The following is a 22,032-nucleotide window of genomic DNA, read 5'->3' as shown; positions in this document are numbered from 1 at the left end:
GTGGCTCTATTTCTCTCTTTGTTCTGCCAGCTATTTCATGTGACTACAGTTGACCATGTTGCACTATTCGGTGATGTCACCAATTCAGCTTTTTCTTGCTTGGATCCCGCCCCTTCTCCCATTTAATTTTATTTCTAGGAAATTTCTATAGGTCAAATTTCTTTAGGTATTCATAACTCAGTTATAATAAGAATTATTTAACCACCTGCTCAATATTTAAACCATACAGGGGATTTGTATTAAGGATTAGGATTATTGCAACATATGTAAACTCCCAGTTCAAAGTGATCACTTATGGTGTTGTATATGTATATGTGAAAAGCTCCCAGAAGATTTATAGGTATATCTGAGGCCAAGTTCAAGCTTTGTTATGTGAACGCTGACTATAATTAAATTAGTGAAAGTCAGGTAATAGCAACAGACAGAAAGATTAATGTATGTATTTAAGATTTATGAAACTGTAAGGTCCCCTGACTTCCACCTTAACACAGAGGCTGAGGGGCTCTACATTTTCATAGCACACAGCTGACGTGGAAAGGCTGTGGTTGCACATCTTTAAATACAGTTACTTGTTTAAGGCAATTCTGTACTATTTTAAATTACGTACAAACTCTCAAGTGGCTATTCTGATGCTTAATTACTTATACTTGCTATTAATAATAAACGTGTGGGTTTTGTTTAGTCTGCGGCTCTTGAAAGATCAGTAAAATAATTCATTACCACTTATTCGTGGGCCACAGTTCAGATGTTGTTTTACTGTTGTAGGTACAGCCTGGATGTAATTCTTTAAAAATAGGACTAAGACCGACCTTAGGGCTACAGCTTCAGCATAACTGAAGCCGTGTGGGATTATTTGGAGATGGAAAAAAGCAAAAAGGAGCCAAATAAAAAACACCTTGTGGCAAATTCTGCAGTTTACTTCAAAACTAGCTGAAAAATAAAATTATATAGCAGTGGACCAAAGTGAATTGGTACGGTTTTGTCTTCTGCAAGAGGAAATAATCTTGATCCAGACTACTTCCTGGTTCACTTTGGTGTAAGTAAACAAAGCCTTAGGACTCCAGCCAAGCATGTAAGAAACGTATTAAACAAAGATGTTTAAGGAACAGATCATGCAAAATGTTAATGCAGAGGTGTAACCAGGGATATGCTTATAATTCTTTGTAAACATGAATATATAAATATGAATATATAAGAGCATCTTTAGCATATAACTGACAGTATACATATCTTAGGCAAGCACATGTTCTTAAAAGGTAAAGGAGGAGATAATCTAAACCTGGATAATGGGGTATTTTCATGGTGCTTGGACTCAAAGCCAGAGGCTGCATTCCGTAGACGTGCCAGTATACTTTAAAGTATGTAGACTAAAGTCAGTATAAAGTACTCTTTTTGTACGGTAATCTGAAGGCTCCCTTTTAATGACAAGTTCAACATAGTTGCATCCTCTAGCACAATATGTGTTTATTTAAGATATTTGAAAAGACCATGAGGGACTAAGAGTCCAAGATACTAAAGTGTTACAAAAAGATTTTCAACAATGATTCTCAGAGAGGCCACACACAATACCGACATGTTATATAGTGATTTGTGCTCACAGAAATGGCTTTAGAAATAAGTTTCTAAGGTTGGCCTATGCCTTGTTTAGTCCTATATAGTACTTCCTGCTTTTGTATGTGCTATGGCCATGGAACCCTAATGGAAGTCCTCTTTATATAGAGCATGTGGTCATACTGAAGTGTTTATTTGTATTTATGAAAATTAAACATATACTTTATTAGCAATTATATTTGACAATACTGTATGTATGTAAAATAACAGTAAATAAAAACATGTAAATCAACCGAATTAAAATGGAAAGCAATAAATGGCAAAAATACATGAACTTTGTTTGCCTCCTCATACACTTTAGTATTATATGTTCCATCATGCAACAGCACAATGGTTCTCAGCAAACCAGCAAATCTACAATTTAATGGAACAGTCAAGATAACAGTCCAGTCCTACAGATGTTGTGGCAGGACCTCTTACATAAAGGAATTTCCATAGATGTTACTAAACTAAATCAGTGTTGTAAGGAAGAATGGACCAAAATTCCACAAGTATGATATAAATGACAATGTAAAAAAATGTTTTTGTATTGTTTATATCTAGAGGTTTGGATGATCTAACATTAGGACTGTGTGAAGAAGAGACAGTTGTTAGATATCCCCCAAAATATGAAGCCAAAGAATGTAAATGTAAAGCAATGGAGGGTGCAGATCATTTTTTTTCAAATGGCTGTGTAAATAATACCACTGGATACCCCAATTCTGTGTGTTTTTAAACATTTTATGCAGATTCTGAAAGCTTAAGGATACATCCTACATAAATGACTGTCAAACTGCTGGATTTTTCTTTTTACCTTCTGTTTGGAAACACTCTGGTCTACTTAAAATGGAAAATCATTTTGTAGGGCAGTTTACATCATGGTCATACACTTTAGAAACTCACTGAAGCATCAAGAACACTCAAAGTGTTCACAGGATAGACTTACCTGATGTGTTTTATAGAAGAAGAGACAAAAATTGGTGAACACAACCCAAAGTTTCTGCCAGCCATTGCTATTTTTGAATTTTCTCAGCAGGTATCCAGAGAGTTGGTTCTGTAAAGGTGAGAAAACAAAATATTAGACAAATAAGTACACTACAGATGATTCTCCAGCTACCACCATCATCTCAGGGCAGAAACAGAAGACAAGAACTTCAGCTCTGCCAAACTACCCAACACACACATAAAGGTGAAAAAACTGCAGTGTTTAAATTGCTGCTTCATAATTTTGTTTGCAGTTTTGCAATGACTTTATACATCTATATTAACACCTAATAATGGCTGTGTTTTCTCAGTTGTCTTATATAGCATAACTGGAAGGATATATATCTCTATACAGTCTAAAGACCAGAAGTGACCTTGATGGGGCTCCAATAATAAATATTATGAGACAGCATTTATTTATGTTCTAGTATTAATTTCATTAACTATTATGTTGTATAATATGCTGCTTTCATATTATGTTCTCATAATAATACTATTAGAAGATTTGTACTTTCTATTGAATAAAATGGAGTTATATATCAAGGTGCTAGATTCTGTACACATGATGATATTACCATTACTAATATATGCTGGGTGATATACCTTTAAATAATAATATACCAAACTAGAGCTTTACTTAGGACCATCTTATTGATGCCTTTATAAATGTTGGTTTGTTTTAGCTTGAAAATGCTCTAATGGTCAATAAATAAATAATCAACCTATCCATTTCTGACATCATGCTTTGGCCTTGGTAAACTGGAGACTTGTTGTTAATCAGTTTGAGCACACAGACACCAGAGATGGGACTGCTTTTCAATGTAGGGTTACTCAATAGTTTAATATTTATTGCTCTGCATTGTTACACTACTTGACTGTTCATTGTACCAGTAATATTCTGTGAGGTGGACACTTATACAAGAGTTTACTGGCTTTTAAAGACTTGTAGGAACATGTAATGAGTGCTTTATGTAGTAAAGCAGCTACCAAACTGACAGCTGCCATCCTGAGAGTGTGTTTCTTTAACACTGGAGCTGTATCTAAAAAGAGTCTTTTCCCTTTAACTAAAGAGGCTGAAGCTGTGCCACAGTCACAACATGACATTAACAGTTGAATTACTGATAGATAAACACAATGCAAAGCAGCACATGACAAGATATATTACAGCAAGAAATATTACCAACTCTCTCAAAGAACACAAAGACATGAAGAAATAAACAGACATGTTAACAACTACATAGATGAGGGCACAACAAATTAAAATAGCTGACCAGAAAGCAGACACCGACTCGCTGAGGAAGTGCTTTCAGTGCTGCTCCACAGATGTCATGCATACAGATGTTAGTTGCAGTGCATTAAAGTTGAAGACAGCAGGGAATGAGTGGCTTGGCACCAATTCATTTGACATAAAGGGGGTGAGAAGCAGCTGTCACTGAGCTGATCTTCACTTCATGCCAAAGGTGTTTACGTGGAATGGCATAGAGTCCCAGCAGGCGCCAGTATTGAGATTTAACTCAATAGCCTGAAGTTTATGATTCTTACTCCAGCACAGTAGGGTTTAACCCATTCTGTCCTTAAGGAATGGCCCTGTGACTTTGCAGATTTTATTATTTCATGAAATTTCAGGCATTTAATGGAATATGTAGCTTTCTTAAATGAGTGCATTGTAAGACATTTAGCCCAAATGTACATGTTTTATAATAGTGTATTATTACCTGTTTGTCAGATGATAAGAGCTCATTGACTGCCGAATGCTTGTGTCTCTCTTGCTGGAAACTGCTTACAAACAAGTACAAAATGTAGCAAAACTCTACGGACTCTGAGTCACTGGGGCAGTTATGTGTCCCTGTTTGGTTTAAATTTTGAAAAAAGAAATAAAAGGACCATAATCTTAACAGGTTTGGAAATTAATGTAAAGACAGACTGATGAAGATAATGTAGTCTGCTGGTTATTAAAATTTGTGAACACAGTAGTCAATGTCACAAAAGTTTTTGTTGATTATTTTGGAAGCCACGATGCATCTCTATTAAGCCTCTTTTTACAAAGGAGCATCTGCAACTCCTGCTCCTGAAATGTGCCCTAACAGATCATTCTTGGTCAGTAATTCCACATTAGATCACTAGATGTCAGAAATGGAAATAATGAAGACACAAGGAATTTCTAACAGAAGGCTTTTACAAATGATGTTTACTTCAGTGGTGCTCAGCTACAGTCCTGGAGGGTTACAGTGGCCGTGGATTTCCCTCCTGTCACCTCCTAAATCAGCAACCAATATCTGCTATTAATTGACTTCTTTTTCCCTTCATTTTAAGTAATTTGTTTTGTTTTTTTTTTTAAGATTCAGTCCTTTGAATTGCTTCATTTTTTTTCCTTAAATGGCACCCAAACAAAAAAGAGATGTGAAGTGACCAGATGGCCAGCTAAGTTTGTGCCTCAAACTCTAACCAGTTTTACTCATTTATTAACTAGTTTCTTAATAAGAGACCAATTCCTGTTGTTAATCAAACTCCAATGGCTTGTTGCTCCTCTCATTCAGCTACAACAGACATTTCCAAAACTGTTTATTTCCTTTTTTCAAAGAGTGCCGTCAAAATGTTTTATGGACCTTTTTTTATTTTCATTTGTCGGTGATGAACACAGGTTATTATGTGGTCATGTGTTGGCTTGTTTTATTACTAATTATTGTTTGACTGCAATTTAAGGTGGGGTAAAAAAGAAACAAGAGGTCTGAGTCATAAAGTCAATTGCAATTAAGGCAAAAGAAGTGAATTAGCATCAACAACTGGTCACTAATTAAGAAAAAGGTTAGAATGAAAACTCACAGTTATGGCAGTTCTCCAGCATTAGAGGTGGACTTCCTTGCCACTTCAACTGTGAATCTGAACAGCTAACTATTGAAGATCTGGTTTGTAAAAACTCTGTTCAGAAGGTAGAAGAGGCAGAAGTGGAAAATGGACAATATGGCTTCATAATTACCCAAGAGTAGGTGTTCTTCTGCAAATAGTTCATAAATGAAGTGCAGGGGAAACTTCAGACAATTTTAGAAGTATTAATATGAATTTATTTATTATTAATTGAAGGGCTGTTATCAGTAACAAAACCTATACATACCACAATGTCACAACAAGGCATTTGTTGTGCCAAAAACAAACATTTGTTGGTCATCATACCCACTTGGTTCAAGGGTCAGCCTAGCGGGGTGAGGTGCATAACTCACCTCTGGGTGGGCTCTATTTCATTGCATAATCTACTCATTCACTTGTGGCTCCAGGTTATGGGAGAAAAAAAAAAAAAAAAAGAGAGAACAAGTAGTCTCTGCACAACTACTAGACTACATTTAAACCCAGGATCTGTGAGACAACAGTACTATCCACTGTGCTATCATGCCACCACAGTAAATATTAATACAACTTCTGTCTGGTTTTAACAAATAATTTAGATAATATTTAATAGTGAACACCTCTGTTCATTAACAGTGCTGTAGTGGAGAGGGTTGAGTGTTTTAAATACCTAATAATCAACAGCAGAAGTGACTTAACATGGTCCACACACACACGGTGGTCTTCTGGTGAGAAAGACAAGGCAGCACCTTTACCAGCTCAGACAACTGATGAAATTTAGTGTCAAATAGAGTCCTTCTATCGTGTAGTCACTGAAAGCATACAGGAAGGATGCATCATTGCATGGGATGGAAATGGCTCAGAAAAGGGCCACAAAGAAGAGTGAGGATCATGAAGGACTTCTCTCACCCTTTCTAGATTCTAGATGTTGTCTCAAATAATAATAATAATAATCATAATAAAGAGCAGAGAGACTGAAAATGAGCTTAATTTTCCTGGCAATAAAAACAACTAATGGCCATCTTGTCTGGCATTCCTCAAAATTGCTTTTAACAATTATTATACCTCTATCCACACCTTTTAATATTTTATATCTATTTTAATGTAACTGAACAGTACATACTGCACACTGAGCCACATTTCTATGCATGCCTTTGAGTGTGTACATGTGACCAACAACTTAAATCTTGAAATCTTGAAGTGATGAGACCTGAAGCTCAAGTTACCTGATATTACCACTTAGTACAAATAATGCTACTAAAAATGAACCAAAACCTAAACAAAATCTTGTAAGAAGTTGAAATTGTAGTGCTCCTTTGGCCAGGCATTTGAGTAAAATGCCCCACTGGACCCTGCAATACTTAATCCCATAATACCAAATCAAAAAATTGCATTTTCACTTTGCTACTTACAAAGTCTAGTCACTTTGCACTCATGCTTTTGTGTGCACCCATTTTCCCTGCACTTTATTTCATTTATATTTTCTTATTACCTTGCCACTTTTGTTACTAACAAACAACTTGCTAACATATTTGGTTTGCTCATCAGTTGTGCTGTAATATACAAAACATCACAGTGGAATGAGTTAGAAAATCATATTTGCAGGAGACATTCTTTATCTCATTAGTAAGAAACTAGAAAAGCTGACCATCTACAGACTCAAAACCTAAGATGTTGAGTCATGTTTCAGTTCCTAGCACTGCTCATATCGATAATCTTGAGAATGATTGTCTTGTTTTGTTTTTAAACAATTCTGTCATGTCCAGCCTTTGGTGGTCCTTAAACATACTTTTGCATGCCTGCCAGAGATCCACAAGGACACAGGGCCATACCACAAGCATCAAGCCATTAAGGATGGACAGAAGGTGTGACAAAAAAGTGGAAGACAGGGGGAGGTGGTGATGTAACAGAGGGACATGCAGATCAAGCTGTACCTGGTTCATGCGCAGATAATTGGCCAGAGAGAGGCTTTGGTTACGATACCAGCACACGTGAGTGATTGTGTTGGGTCTTTGGCCCTGACTCAGAAGGTACCGAGGGGGAAGTTCTGGTGAGGCGGCAGGAGAGTAGAACACTGAGATGTCCAACAATGAGAGACAGACAGAGAGACAGAGAGTGAGGAAGGAGGAGAGAAGCCACAAGACAGATGGTTAGCATAAGGTTAGTCTTCCACAGAGCACAGAAAGACAAAAGCTCAAAGCTTTTGGCAATCCAAAGTGAATACAAATAAATAATTCTGAGAAACTGGAAAACAAATATTCTGTATTGATGTCTTTTAAACTTGCATTTTGGACTCTTTTTAGGTTATGGGTAGGTAAAGTTTCGGTTTCTGTTATAAGACATCCTTGAGGAATACATCATGTGACCTGGAATGACGGAGAGAAAACACCAAAGACAGACAATAAGTGTGTACATGGTCAAATATCAAAAACTGAACAAACAGGTGGTACGTGGAGCTTGATGCTAATTCACAAAATGTTGCAAAGCCCAAATTAAAATATTCTGTGCCCAAATGAAATGTCTGCTTCTGAAAAGCATCTTTTTGTGCATCAGTAAACAACAATATAACCGGGGATACTTCAGAAGCAAACAGTTACAGTTCTGGAAAATCCTTTAAGTGATACTACTACTACTAAGAAGAAACATTTTGGTTTAATATACTGTGAAGGTTAAAGGACATGAGCAAGTAGGCAAGGAAGAAAAAATGGAAAAAAAGAATAGAGTTAGCAGTAGGATCTCTGGAGGAACCAAATAAAATGACTGTCATGACATTCATCAGCAAACCTGTGAAAAGTAAAGAGTGGATATTAGAGAATAAAGAAGGCAGATCAGAGCAGGAAGGAACTCGGGGTGGGGGGTGTTATTTTGCATGGAGTGGTGGGGAGGAAGGCAAAGGTAGTGGTTAATAGAAAGATTTGCTTGTTGTACAACTAAAGAACTGACTTAAAAAAAGTCAGGGTCACACAGACACACCACCATGCTTCTCTTCTGCATATTCATTTGTGTATTTTAATTAATTTGCAGCTACAATTTATCAGAATGCCACTTTTGTTTCAAAACTGTTAAAATGGACAAATGTAAACCCTGGTAATCACTCAGCCATCAATATGCTACCTTTAAACTGTTATGACTACAGCGTAGAGCACTAATGAAGTGGAAGCATGGAAGAGTGATCCATCTTGCTGTCCATGAACAAAGAAAATAAAGCAAACAAATGCAGCCTAACCAAAAATGTCATGCCCTTGGTTTGCATAGAGCACTACTCTGTTTTTTCATAAATATAAAAATGTGAATAATTTCAGCCCAAATTTAAACATACATCAGACAGCCTTGGTGTCACAATCACTCCTAAACCATTATCAGCTAAGTTTGGTATACTGCCAGATGGGCTTAAAGTAGAGAAGGTCAAACTGATTGTAACTGTCTTACCACCCTTTAAGTCAGGGGGTAACTGATGTAATATACTATTTGAAATTGGAAAAAAAATAAATTGTCACTTAGAGGATCTGACTTTTAAAAAAAAAAAAAAAAAAAAAAGCAGGATCTAATCCATAACATTTTAGAATAAGCTTCTATATCGAGAAAAGGATACTCTTTGTTCCTTGCTGCTTTTAAAGATTTGCTCTGGTTGTTTGCTCTCCTCTCTTTCTCTTGGGTGTGGGTTGAATTTTGGTTTGTTAAGTTTGACTTGACTATATGGAATGTCTATATGTTTCTAATTAAAATCAATACAAAAAATGCAAACATACATCACATAATTCAAGTGTGCAGCAAATTAAAGGGGCACGGTACAATAATCTGCTACTCGTCAGCTGAAATCAAGTAAGCATTGTAGGGAGGCAGGAGGCAATGCTACATAAGGTGACAAGTCTACTGCAGCGCACAGACAGTTAGATTCAACAATCAACCTACTAGATGTGCTTGTCATGTGCCAAATAACTAGAGATAAAGCCTAGGCAGACATTTGTGCGGTCTCAACAGAGAAAGCCAACACGCCAGAGTTTGAAGTCTCCTGGTGGTGTTAGCCACCTTTGTAAACCACCGCATCATCAGTCATCGTGGAGTAGGTGATTTCCTTTAAGACCTACAGTGAGTTGTAAATGGAGACTGAAGAAGCAAGAGCCTTCTGATCATCCTACCCACTACACAATACTTGTCAGCCAGCCAGGAAACCTAAACTTAAAACGTGGACGTCATCAGCATGAGTGTTGGTATGTGCAAGCGCAGGCTTGACAATGAACTGCCACGCTGTCCAGGCCTGTCCTGTCTTATACCTAATGTTAGCAGGATTGGCTCTGTCCCATCACAGTCCTGAATTGGGTTAACTCCTTCAGGGCTGATGTCGACTTTTGTCAAAAGGAGGAGTTGACTATGGTAATCGACTGTAAACTGTGACAAAACCAACCATTATGTTTTAGTTGGACTCTCGTTGCTAGAAGGAAAGTTAGATTCATTGGTTTGACTGAGATTTCTTGTACTCATGTGAGTAGCAAGGCGCAAACAACAGAAAAAATGGCACTGACATCTGGTGAGAGGTCAAAGCGAATGCATAAAGCAAAACATTCCGTGGACGATGTTTTGCCTATTATCTCTGAACTAGACGATGACTTGTCAGAATCAGATTTTGATACAAGTGATTGAAAACAAATGTGAGGTTCCAGCTTCAGCTGATTGGTCCCCAGCTGACAATGTTTGCCAGGGAGGACTGCCACTTAACAATGATAAGAGGTAGAAACCAGATTGCAATGCACAGTGACTTTGTCCCAGCCAGTGTGCCCTGTGATGGACAAATGCCCGAACCAAGGTTGGCATCCACCTATAGATGATGGCTGCCAGGTTATGTGTAAGCCTCTGGTGACTGGAAATGCAGGGAGCAAAATAGATAGATATTTACAAGGTGGGAAAAGACGACCTCCAAAAAAAGACTGCTGTAAATGAAACAGAGTCGGCTATGAAAAGTCTGCTGCTTGGTTTCATGTTGAGGAAGAAGAAAAAACAAAAATACACTTTTCATTATTGTCTGCTGGGTGGGCAGGGCTAAAAAACAATTCATAGTCGGATACCTCAGTTACAGGTACAAAAAAACCATACTGCCATTATCAATTAGTTAGTGTATTTCCCAGGGGTCTTGGAGGCAACAGTAAGTAAAAGTTTGATGCAGATAGGCAGATGGGAGCCTATTGAGAAAAAATAAATTCTACAGGGCTGAGGTACCTCGACGGCCAGGCTGTGATCAGACATGGACACGCTGGTGTTGCGGTGCCAGCACACGTGCATGGTGGTGTTTGCACGGTGATGAGTTTGCTTGTCCAGTGAACTCCGTGAGGAGTGAGTGTCATCTTCAGACTCTTGCTCCAGGGAAACCTCATCAGATGATCCTGTAGGGAGGGACAAGGGGAAACAGGAGGGTGGATAAGGAGGAGGAGTAAAGGGAAGGAGCAAACTCACTAAATTAGGCAAGGCTAAGTAGCATCAGTACCTAGTATAACAGGAGAAATTCATAAAATTCAACTGAAATTGAAAAATGGAAGCTCTTCTAGTATCCCAGCATCAAATTTACAGACCATATTAGTTCCTTTGTACAGCTGCAGAGTTTATAAAAAAAAAAAGGCATCGTATAGGGATTTACTGATATTTACAGATACCTGTATGTGCACTGCAGTGCTTAAACATTAGCATGAGAATCTCAATAAATCTTTGAGATTCTATTTTTTGAAAGTTTCTCTTGTAAGGTGTTATTTGTATAAAGCTAACCAACTGTAAGGAAAAGACATTATGCAACAATGTACAATATTATCAATTATGATAATTTTGGAATCTTGCAGTTTTCATTTACCAAACCTTCACCACATACAGGAGGTTTAACTCACAACAATTTTATTCCATTGCTACTGTTACCACATAAGGTTGATTATTAAGTGACAACAGTTTCAAGTTTGCAAAGCCAGTCAATCATATTAGTTTAACAGAAAAAAGTCTACCTTGTACAAACAAATATGATAGCATGTAAAAAAAAAGTTGTAAATCTTATGAATATTTTATATGATGATAAGAATTACTTACAAAAACTTTGAAATCACTTCATTTTTTTGTTCATTACCTTCTGAGTCACCTGTACAACAAAACCCCCATATATGATATACTGTTCAACACCTCTTGATGTCTATTTATGAAAGATGTTGAGCATTTTGGAGTTCCTTCGTATCCCCCCCCCCCCCCTTTCAGACCTGATAAAGCCATTTTTGGACAAACCTATGTGCAGAGTAATCCAATAGGTATCTTCAGCCAAATGATCAGAAGGACTTGATGTCTTGCACATGACATCAGCTGACTCCAGGGGTTCATCCCCAAAGTTATGAGGGGTCAGAAATGACTCCTTTTCACAAAATTTGAAAAAATGGGGATTGGTAATATAGGCATGTGGAGTGTCATTTTATGCTACTCTGAGGCTGTTGATCATGAATATTATAATATTTTTGATATATGATTATATACTGGTGGCCCTAACCCTTTAAGAGCTGCTTCTGGGAGTTTAAAAATGACAAATTGTAAACATCAAGGGGCATCGTTTTAGACTATTTCAAGGTCAATGATGGTGAATGTTATTTATGATCCTTTACAAGGGATCTAGCCCTCTATCAGAGGGTGAAAATGAAAATTTATATTACATTGTAGTATATTTAGACTTGAAACATTTAAATTGAAGCACATATTTTAATATTTCAGATATATGATTCAACTGTTCTTGTTTATTATGTACTTCTACCTCATGAAGTAAATCATTACATTTCTTATGAGCACCCCAAATGTGGGTGGGTTACATTAATCCAAACTTTTTCTTCTCAAAACCATATTGCTCAGTATTGAAATCAATGAATGGCATTTAAGAAATTCAGGGCTCAGACACTAGAGAAATTATTAACTAGTAATTATGATTTGGTGAGCTGTTCAAATTGATTTTTTTTAGAAACTTGCCTTAACAAATTGCCTACCTGTCATGAATGTAGCTTTTCCTTCTCCTTTTTAGTTCGCAAAAAAAATACTGTTTTGAACTTGTGGACGATCACTTAGACAAGACAGCAGGTGTGGTCATATAGCAGCTTTATTTTAACTTCGTCACAGTAAGCAGGTTTCAGAAAAGCAGGCAATCAATATTACATGACAGCGTCAGGGCTCTCTGAACCCTGTTTATTGGGTGGGGCAGGTTTTTATACCCCTAGAATGCGTGATTTAATATTCATTATGAAAATGCAACAGTCAACACTTTATTATACACAATCTTTGAGCCCCTTCAATGCTCCTTGTGCAACTTGATTCCTTGGCTCCTTGTTATGGCGTTCAGATGTAAACAAAGGGAGAACGTGATAAGGCAGTCTCAGTGTGGAAGCTTAGACCTTGAGTCCTTCTGACAAATATTTTTTCTGTTTGCTCAGCAAAGCATGTTTTTAAAGCTTACTTCTGCTTAACTCCTTAGACAAGGATTAGTACAAGGGAACAAAGAGAACATTCATCTTCCACAAACTTCACAAAAAATATGCTTTCCAAGGGCTCAGAAAAGCCTGGAAATATCTAGAAATGACAGTCACATGAGATGACAGCTTGAGTCTGACACAGAACTTTGCACTTTTTACAGAGTTTCTTTATATTACATACTCTGCCATGACATATTCCTCCAAGGTGAATCACACACTCGAGTACATCAGTGGAAATTAAGGGGATGTGTATTTACGACTATAGCCAGGCAACATTATTTATTTATTTATTTTAAATGCAAACAGATGTGGGACTGGAACACACTACCGAGACATGTAGTTGAATCAGAAACCTAGACAACCTTGAAGAAATATCTGGACGAGATATTAGGTCAGCTTAGCTATTAGCTAAACAAACAGGCTTGATGAGCTGAATGGTCTCCTCTTATTTGTCAAATTTCTTATGTTCTAATCAGTACAGATATCTCAGGATCTTGGGACCACCATGCATGAGATGATCAAGCTCAATACAATACAGATACAGACTTTATTTATTTAATTATCTATTTATTTATTTTAGCCACACTTATCAAACTCATTTCAAACTGCTCTTGATAAAGAAATGTGATAAAATGTCTATTTCTTCCTGATCACATTTTTGCCAGCAAAAGGACACTTGAAGCCCCTCCTGTATTAAATTAAATATTGTGGAACAAATCATGGAGGATCATTATATTTTTGTGTATATTTTATTTGTTTTGGAGACTCAAGTGTCACTACCTCCCAGATGAAAAGTATACACTGACTGCCACATGACTGAAAAGGAGACAAATTCTATTAACCAGGCACATAGTCTGCCACCCGGTCATGTAGGTGTCAAGGTCAGTAATTCTGAAATTATTTAGAGAAGTTAACTGGGGTAGGCATGCAGGAGTCAGACCTGAAAAGGAGAAAAAGGAAAGAGCAGCTTAAAGATTACTGCATGAGATGAAGACAGCAGGAAAAGAAAATGGCTTTCAAATTCTGAAAAAAAAAATAAGCCCAACAAGAGGCTTAAAGGGACTAATTAAAAACCAGAAACAAAAGAATGAACCAGATTAAAGGCAAAAATTATTTATTGTGCAGGCCACCCTGCACTTCTTTACAACAAAAATACAGAAACAGACAGCATGTATCAAACAAAAGATTTAATTTTCCATATTTCTTAACATCTTTTCTATGTTTTTGGGTGTTCATTTTATAATGGATAATGTCTCCTAAATGCATGTCTATGACATGGTATTCAGCCTCAATAATTTTTCCACATTTTGATGTCTGCATCCATGCATTGATACATATATCCAACTCAATTCTGGGTCAAGGATCAAGCAGGTCATAGGAAGTAACCCTGCACTTGCTCGTCGGCTAGTCTATCTACACATGCAGCTGAGCCAGAGCCATCACTAGATTAAGTAGGTTACACAAAATATTTAGAGAATATGCTGTATTTCTACTATGATCTTTACAGCTTTACAAAGAATGTCATATACAGTAAGAAACAAAAACATTTAAAAAAATTTATAGAAAAAAGTAGGATTAAAATGTAGTCATTCTGTTTGCAAATGCAAACTTGAATTTGATCAGATAAAAAATATCACACTGATGGATTCTACAAGTGTATAAAGTTACTGAGCATATACATCTGTAAATATATTTATTGTATGTCCTTCTGGGCGCCGACCCATGCAGCTGCCATTACAAAAGCGCTCTTCTCTATTTTTATTTTCAATTTTTTTTTTTTTATAAATATTGTTTTTAATGTTATTAATTATTAAAGTTAAGATTTGGCCTCTGGCTTGTTACTATAATTTTTTTTCATAAATATTCAAATTAAATTGAAAACATGCTGCTGTCAACACAGACACAAGCATCGCTCCATCTTAACTGCGAACTTGAGTGTAAAGAAACTGACTGCTCCCTACGCCTATAACATATGAGAATGTAAGATGACTCTGAGGAATGTAAAGTGGGATGTATCACATATTTCCACATTCAGCTGGAAGCACTGCGACCCCTGCCACCTAAGGAACTCCATTACATCCAATCGGAGGACCTGTTCATCCAAAGACGGAAAAGGCAAATGGGCGAAGATCTGGAGTGAAGATAAAAGTTACAGGCTTGTGCAAGGATGGGAAAAGGCAAAGATCCTGAGTGAGGATAAAAGTAAGATGGAAAGGATTCAGACATGGCCCGACTCCATATAATAAGAAATGTTAAATTGCTTTTATATAAGATGTATGAACTATTGTATCACATAGTAAGTTATGACGAGTTCAGTTAATGTGACATTTTGGGTACTGTATAGAACTGGCTTAAACCTCTTATTTCTGAAGCTATTTTAATGCTGGACAGGTTTCAACAGACTAAGTATAAAACTTAGGTGAGGGACTGAAGATTTATGTGAATAAGCAATGGTAAAAATGAAAAACTAAATGTGTGATCCTAGACACTGAAAAGCAGATTGAATTTGTCCAGGTTACAGTCCAGCTGCATTATCCCGGATAACGATACAATAGAAATGATTCACTCTGTTACCAATATCTTAATGATGAATCATTCTGGTGGCGAATTCAAACAAGGAAATAAACATCAACCAGAAGGTTCCATTCTGAACACTACAAGCTGGACTTGATCTGTTCAAATTTTAATGACTTTAATTATAAACCTCTGGTATAACTTGGCTGATCTTACCATGCAGGCTCTATTGTAGGCACGGAGCTGGACAGTTTGACATCCATGGCAGAGTGACGGGCGCTGAGCAGGCTCCTGTCAATCATGGAGAATCCACTGCATCCACTAAACAGTATCATCTCCAGACAGAGGAGCAGCTTCAGCGACAGACTGCTGTCACTGTCCTGCTCCACTGACAGAATGAGGAGATCGTTCCTCCCCCACACTATGCGACTCTTCAATTCCACCCGGGCGGGGGGTAAACGTTAACATTATACAAAGATATTGTCTGTCTGTATACCTGCATTGTTATCACTCTTTAATTTAATATTGTTTTTATCAGTATGCTGCTGCTGGAGTATGTGAATTTTCCTTTGGGACTAATAAAGTATCTATCTATCATCTTCCTGCCACCTGTAACCCTGTTATCGATTTTTTTAATATATGTCCGTCCGTCCATCTTACATATATATGTATATGTATATATATATATATATATATATATATATATATATATATATATATATGTATATATATATATATATATATATATATATATGTATATGTATATATATATATATATGTATATGTATGTATATATATATATATGTATATGTATGTATATATATATATATGTATATGTATATATATATATATATGTATATGTATATATATATATATATGTATATGTATATATATATATATATATATATATATATATATATACACACACACACACACACACACACACACACACACACACAGAGTATATACATAATACAAAGCTCACTCACCAACAAAAACACTATATCTGGTTTACTGCAGAAATTTGGTAGAATGTTAGTACTATGTTAGTAGGTGTTCACTAAGTAAGGACATTTCAAGATAGCAAAAAAAATATATAGCACAAAATCTAAATAGCCCACCATCTTAAAAATGCCTTGAAGGATTTAATTAAAATTTGGTGGCGTTATATAAAAAAGAAAATTCACAGACATATTTTTTATTTATTTATATTTATCAATAAAAATGCTATAGCAAATGGGCTATTTTAAGGCAGCCCATCGTTTTTCCACTCAGCATTAGACTGTTGCCAGTTGAATAGCAAGCGCACAACAGCACCATTCACCAATAGTGTGGATAGACAAATGAATAAGCAGAGGTTTGTTGACAAGGAAAAAGACACAGGATGATATGTGGCATGAGAAAACTGCATCATCAGAAGCCTGCTTTTAACTATAAAGACTTACTATCCTTGCTCTGTTGGGCCCTTGAGCAAGGCCCTTAACCTGCAGTTGCTGAGCGCTTTGAGTAGTGAGAAAAGCGCTATATAAATGCAAAAAATTATTATTATTATTAAAAAAAAAAAAAAAATTATTCACTAGATACTTACTGTTTGATCGGTCTTTGGGACAACTGTCCAAGCACAGCTCTGACTTTTCATGGGATTTTTTCATCATCTCAATGGCAATGTTCAGATCCTCAATCCATTTCCCCATTTCCACCTTTGAGCTATTGGGTGAAAAAAAAAAAAGTGGCTCCTTAGCATCTAGGGGAAGTGTACATCCTTAGTACTAAGAAGCAATATACAGACATAAGACAAAACACATTTAAAAGTAGGGACACAATTTCAGATATGGTCGTCTCACTTTCCTTAACTGCTCTGAATTAGAACATACCTAGCAGCAACTACAATGGTCCTCTGAGCTGAATAAATTGTGAAGCAATGAGGGACAGACCATTCATTTTCAGCTTCTTCTACCTAAAACCAAAACACAGACATGAGATATACAAGAAGGAATATGCAGCATTATTTTCATGGTTTAAAAACCAAGGCAATCTCTACTACTTTAGCCAAAACTGGAGTTCTAAAAAACTATGAAGCTTTAAGAATTGGGGGAAAAAATAACCACTCACTATATAGTTTATTAGGCCTGTTAGTGGTTACAGTGACGTCAATGAGTACGTACTGCCCACAGGCTATTCCCTCTAAATAAGAATCTCCTGCAAGGGTAAGGAAGGTTCTAAATGAGGTGGACTCTGAGCTAAGCACGTCACATTAAGCAAGTTTCTAATTTTTTAATGCAGTCCTACATACATTCGTAAGACTTGCTCTACACTGATGCTCTGTTTTACTTACCGGCAGATCCAAAACAATTAGCTGCAAGAAGGGGGTAAAGCAGAAAGACATTTATTTATGCTTTGAACCCTCCCCTTAGCCAAAACTAGAGTACAGTTAGCTGCGGGATGTAAATGATTAAATATGCAATAATTACAAAAGCTATATTTTATCAGTGCAATCAACAGTATGCCTCAGCTTTGTGGCCATTTGAGTATCTTAGTGCTGTTTCATTGATATTTTGGGATTGAAGGAAAACTGGGAAGATACTTAGAACAAAAGACATTTCAACTTTACCTGGTAAAAAAGAATGTATAGCATAAAATGCAGATATTTACCAGCATGCCATGCAGAGGGAGCTGACCATGGACCTTGAACTGATTGGTTGCAGTCACCCCTTTGCTGGTGTATAGCAGCATATCTGAGAACTAAGAAAGAGATACAGGCTGATGAAATAAAAAAACAAACAAACAATCTTCATTTTGTATGTTCATAAAACAAGAGTCCTCTCATGAAAAAGTTCTTGAGGCCTTACACTAAATGGATAAGGGTGTGAGGAGCTATTGGAGGAACCTAACCAATTCAATTTTTTTTCTGCAGTTACATCAGATCAAGCGAGAAGCCTGAAAAGTCACTAAAACTCAGTAACCAATATTTTTTTCATATGATAATTAAAGAAAACAACTATTTAACAATTGGCACAAATTAAATCACTCACATTTCACAGTAAAAAATATTTTCTTCTCATTAAGTGTGCCTTCTTGTCTCTCTGGTAGGATAACATTTAGTAAAATGATCTTAGGCAGTGATGGCAAACCTTTTGGGCATGGCATGTCAAAAATTCTAAAAATGACTAAACTGCCTCTGCTGGCATGTCATCCCCAATAAACAAGAGAGAAACAATTTTTTACATTTTTATTTATTTAAAAAAATACAGCCCAATCATGTGTGGTGCTATGTATTACAAAAGTAAAAGAAAAATCAGTAATAGATAATATTATGTGCACTGATAACTGGGCTTAAAATAGCGCACTAAAAAATACCCTACTTTTAATAGTAATTTTGAATTGAACTGGAAAAAATATAGAACATAGCATTTGATTTGACATCAATTAATGGCTTTTTTGTTGCGGAGTTTTAATTGACAGGTCTGAAATTAAAGGTAGATACTTTGTGCACTTCAAGCTCAAGCAAGCAGCACCAACTTCATCTGACAGTTCGTTTCTTTTGTCTGTGTTAATGTTGTTTAATGCCAAGAATAAGGCCTTGCAAAAGTAAAACACGGAAAATAAGCCAGTTTTAGGAGATATTTACGAGGGACAGTTGAGAGAAATGTAAACCAGCACATGCTTAGAAACACAGATTTCTTGCCCTTTGCAGAAGTGTAACCACGGAGAGAAGACAATGTCAGCGTTGACCTTTGCATTCTCTATGGAAACAGTATGCCGAACAGTCTTTGAGGTTAATAACTTCCTTATGTTCCTATGTTGGTGAAAAGCAAGCGTTGAGTGCCACTTATATCATATTTATTTTTGTACAATGTACTCTGGTTACAATTATGAAAAGCTTTGCAAGAGCAGGTGATGAACACCAGAGACAACAGGAAGCTGCAATGATCTAAAGATGAATGCTGTATTTTTGCTGTTCTTAATAGACCACAAATCTCATTTTACACCAGACACAAGAAGCCTTACTTCACCACTCTTTAACTGCTACACTTGAGCTGATTCTTTTGATGGCAGAAACTGCTGAGCCTAGCCCGGCAATTATGAAGCAGACATCTCATAGTCACATCTTGTGGTACTGTACTTGGGCTTGACAATTTCATCCTTTATTTGGATAGAGAGCAGCTCCCTTATTTCAGAATCTATCCAATTATAATACTCTTTTGATAAAGCTACTCCTAAATACCAAAAAAGTTCCATAAAACAAAGGAGCTAGTCTTAGAATTTTATATATCATTGTGTGTGTATCATAGTTGGTTCACATGTCTAAAATGGCAACTCAGTGTTTACTTTACCCAGTAATTTGTTAACCCCCACTTTTAGATTTTTAATTTTTTGCACAGAAAATATGGTTAGATGAGAACATGCCCTCTAGTCCAGTGAAGAGTTTGGTTGCTCTGTTCTGTGTAGCTCCTAGAGTTGCTCAATCTTTTTTTGCAGCAAATGACCAGAATTGCATCACACCAGATGTAATGTCTCTAGCAGACTATAGAGTCTGCCAAAAATAGCATAAACCTTTAAATACTTTTACTGATGTTGCTACCTGGAGATTAGCGTTTTCCATCGAATGTTTTTATGTAATGATTTTTTTTTTTCATCAACAGTGAAGAGGGGAGTTTGGCAAGTGATAGAGAATGACTTTTGGGCTGTCACAAGGAGTCTCTGGAAAACTGTTTAGTGATTGATGATTAGTTGTTGGAAAGTCACTTAGACTGTTCTCAGGAAGGCAGAGATTAGATGACCTCTCTGCGGATATTGTCAGGAAGTGGAAGTAGCAGGTTGAGTAATACCTAAATCCAGAAGATATGCTATCCTTAGAGTAGGAAGCACTGGAGGAATTTGTAGGTTTAGACCACTGCACAATGTTAAGACTTAAGGGTGTGGATGATATATTCCTAGAAAGACAGAAGGAAATGTATAATATCAAGGATTCTTGATTTATCCCCTTCTTCAGTACTGGAGGGAACAGTGCCTCTGGATTAGCAGATTAAGGTGCTGCTGGTTACCTTTTTAAAGGGAGAAAGCACAGAGTTGACAACAATCTTCAACCTCTTCATGCAAGTCTGTTCAAAAAGGTGGTAAAAATTCAGGCATATAAGCAGAATGATGGTTGTGCTGCTGTAGAAGCAGTAGTACCAAGGGCATTGCACTGTATCTACAGCTGACATGGGAGCCAAGTCCAAAGATTAAGATTTTTATTAATCAGTCAATCTATATCTTATCAAAATAAGTTTTCTCTGCAGAACTGTGATAGTACTTTCCATGACAGAGGGCAGATCTCAACAAGTACAGAAAGCATTTTATTTGAGGGGCTCTGGGATCACCTGAGGATGCCTGCACTTATAGAAGGGCACACAGGTTTACAACATTCCCTCATTACACCCTCATTTGAAACTAAAAAGGTAAAAGTTAAAATCTGTGGATGTAGTAATTTAATACTGTCATAACAAATTAGAACTTGAAGCCAAGAATGTTGTGGGATTAAATCCCAAACTTGTTTAATAAAAACAAAAGAAAAAAAAAGGAACTTGATTGAAAACCCAAAATTAGCTTACCTGATGTACCATACACCTGTTTAGTTATATTCCTATCATGAGCTAATGTCTCATGTAACAATACCTTGAATACAACTACTACAGTATTGTACGGTCACAGACAAATGACTTAATGTGCCTGCAAATATAAAGATGCTGTACCCCTAGGACATCTTACTTCGGATAAAGGTTTTTGCCATAATATTAAGGATAAAAAGATGATGAATGGCAACAACAAAGCAAATTGGTTGGATGAATAGACTGTTATAAATCAAAACAACAATAAAACATGCTCAGCAATACCAGATATCATTATTTAATGCACTAAAGAAAAAAGTAAGTCTTAATGTTAAACATATAGGAAGAAAAGACAGAAGAAAAACACAATTCTCACATATTGTAATAAATTATGTTTTTTGTGTCAATTACTTCATTTAACTGTCCAATGCCCTTTTGCACATATGAGACATCAGTGGCAGGTATTCTACAGTAAAGACCTCAATACTGTAATCTACTATATAATAAGACACTAAGGTCTGTTTAAGCATGTGTCCAGTTCCTCCAAGCAATCTGATTGGTCAGACTGGCTTTGATGTGATTGACCAATTTGGCTTTGGTAATGCAATCAAAACAAGAAATTTGTGTGTGAGACACATGAGGGGAGTAAAGGCGTAGCAGACACACCGAGAGTCACCTTCAAAGACAGGAAGTATAAAAGAGGACAAGGTATGCAAGGAGTCTCAAAATGACAGAATTAGAGAAACAGGCTTTACACGAATGCAACTGACAATTGGAGTGCCATTCAAAGGAGTTTCAGACACATAAAGATATAGAAGAAAGATGCTGAATGTACATGTAGGACAAGAAATATGAAATATTTTTAAATTTATTCAATTACCTTTTGTAATGTCTTTGACAAGTAATGTGGCAAATAACACAGTTTCATACAGTATTATACACAATAATATAGATGCAAATGATTGCACATGATTTGCTGAGGATACCACAATGACACAGTGGTGGGATCAGGAGGTATGAGTTACATATTTCAACTACAT

At 36.4% G+C, this 22,032-nt stretch overlaps 1 protein-coding gene across 4 annotated transcripts in view; it reads right to left on the bottom strand.

Annotated features, from left to right (window-relative positions):
- Nucleotides 1–22,032, bottom strand: part of farp2 (FERM, RhoGEF and pleckstrin domain protein 2) — a 353,551-nt gene that overhangs the window by 164,838 nt on the left and 166,681 nt on the right. For 2 of the 4 annotated variants that reach the window (XR_007934097.1, XM_051922727.1), the window contains exons 21-26: nt 18,054–18,143; nt 17,737–17,757; nt 17,276–17,358; nt 16,990–17,108; nt 10,630–10,793; nt 2,537–2,644 (exon numbers count right to left, since the gene is read on the bottom strand). Coding sequence is in view for 3 of the 4 variants with exons in the window: in XM_051922727.1 (XP_051778687.1) it covers nt 2,537–2,644; nt 10,630–10,793; nt 16,990–17,108; nt 17,276–17,358; nt 17,737–17,757; nt 18,054–18,143 (585 nt within the window). In the remaining variant the exon portion in view is untranslated. Of the gene's footprint in view, nt 1–2,536; nt 2,645–7,349; nt 7,490–10,629; nt 10,794–16,989; nt 17,109–17,275; nt 17,359–17,736; nt 17,758–18,053; nt 18,144–22,032 lie in introns of all 4 variants that reach the window. The other 2 variants (XM_051922728.1, XM_028794823.2) reach the window with 2 other exon arrangements.

This window comes from Erpetoichthys calabaricus, chromosome 2 (assembly GCF_900747795.2).
Source record: "Erpetoichthys calabaricus chromosome 2, fErpCal1.3, whole genome shotgun sequence".
Lineage (NCBI taxonomy): Eukaryota > Metazoa > Chordata > Cladistia > Polypteriformes > Polypteridae > Erpetoichthys > Erpetoichthys calabaricus.
Note: the sequence above shows the minus strand (reverse complement) of the source record. Positions and strands in the feature narration are given on the sequence as shown.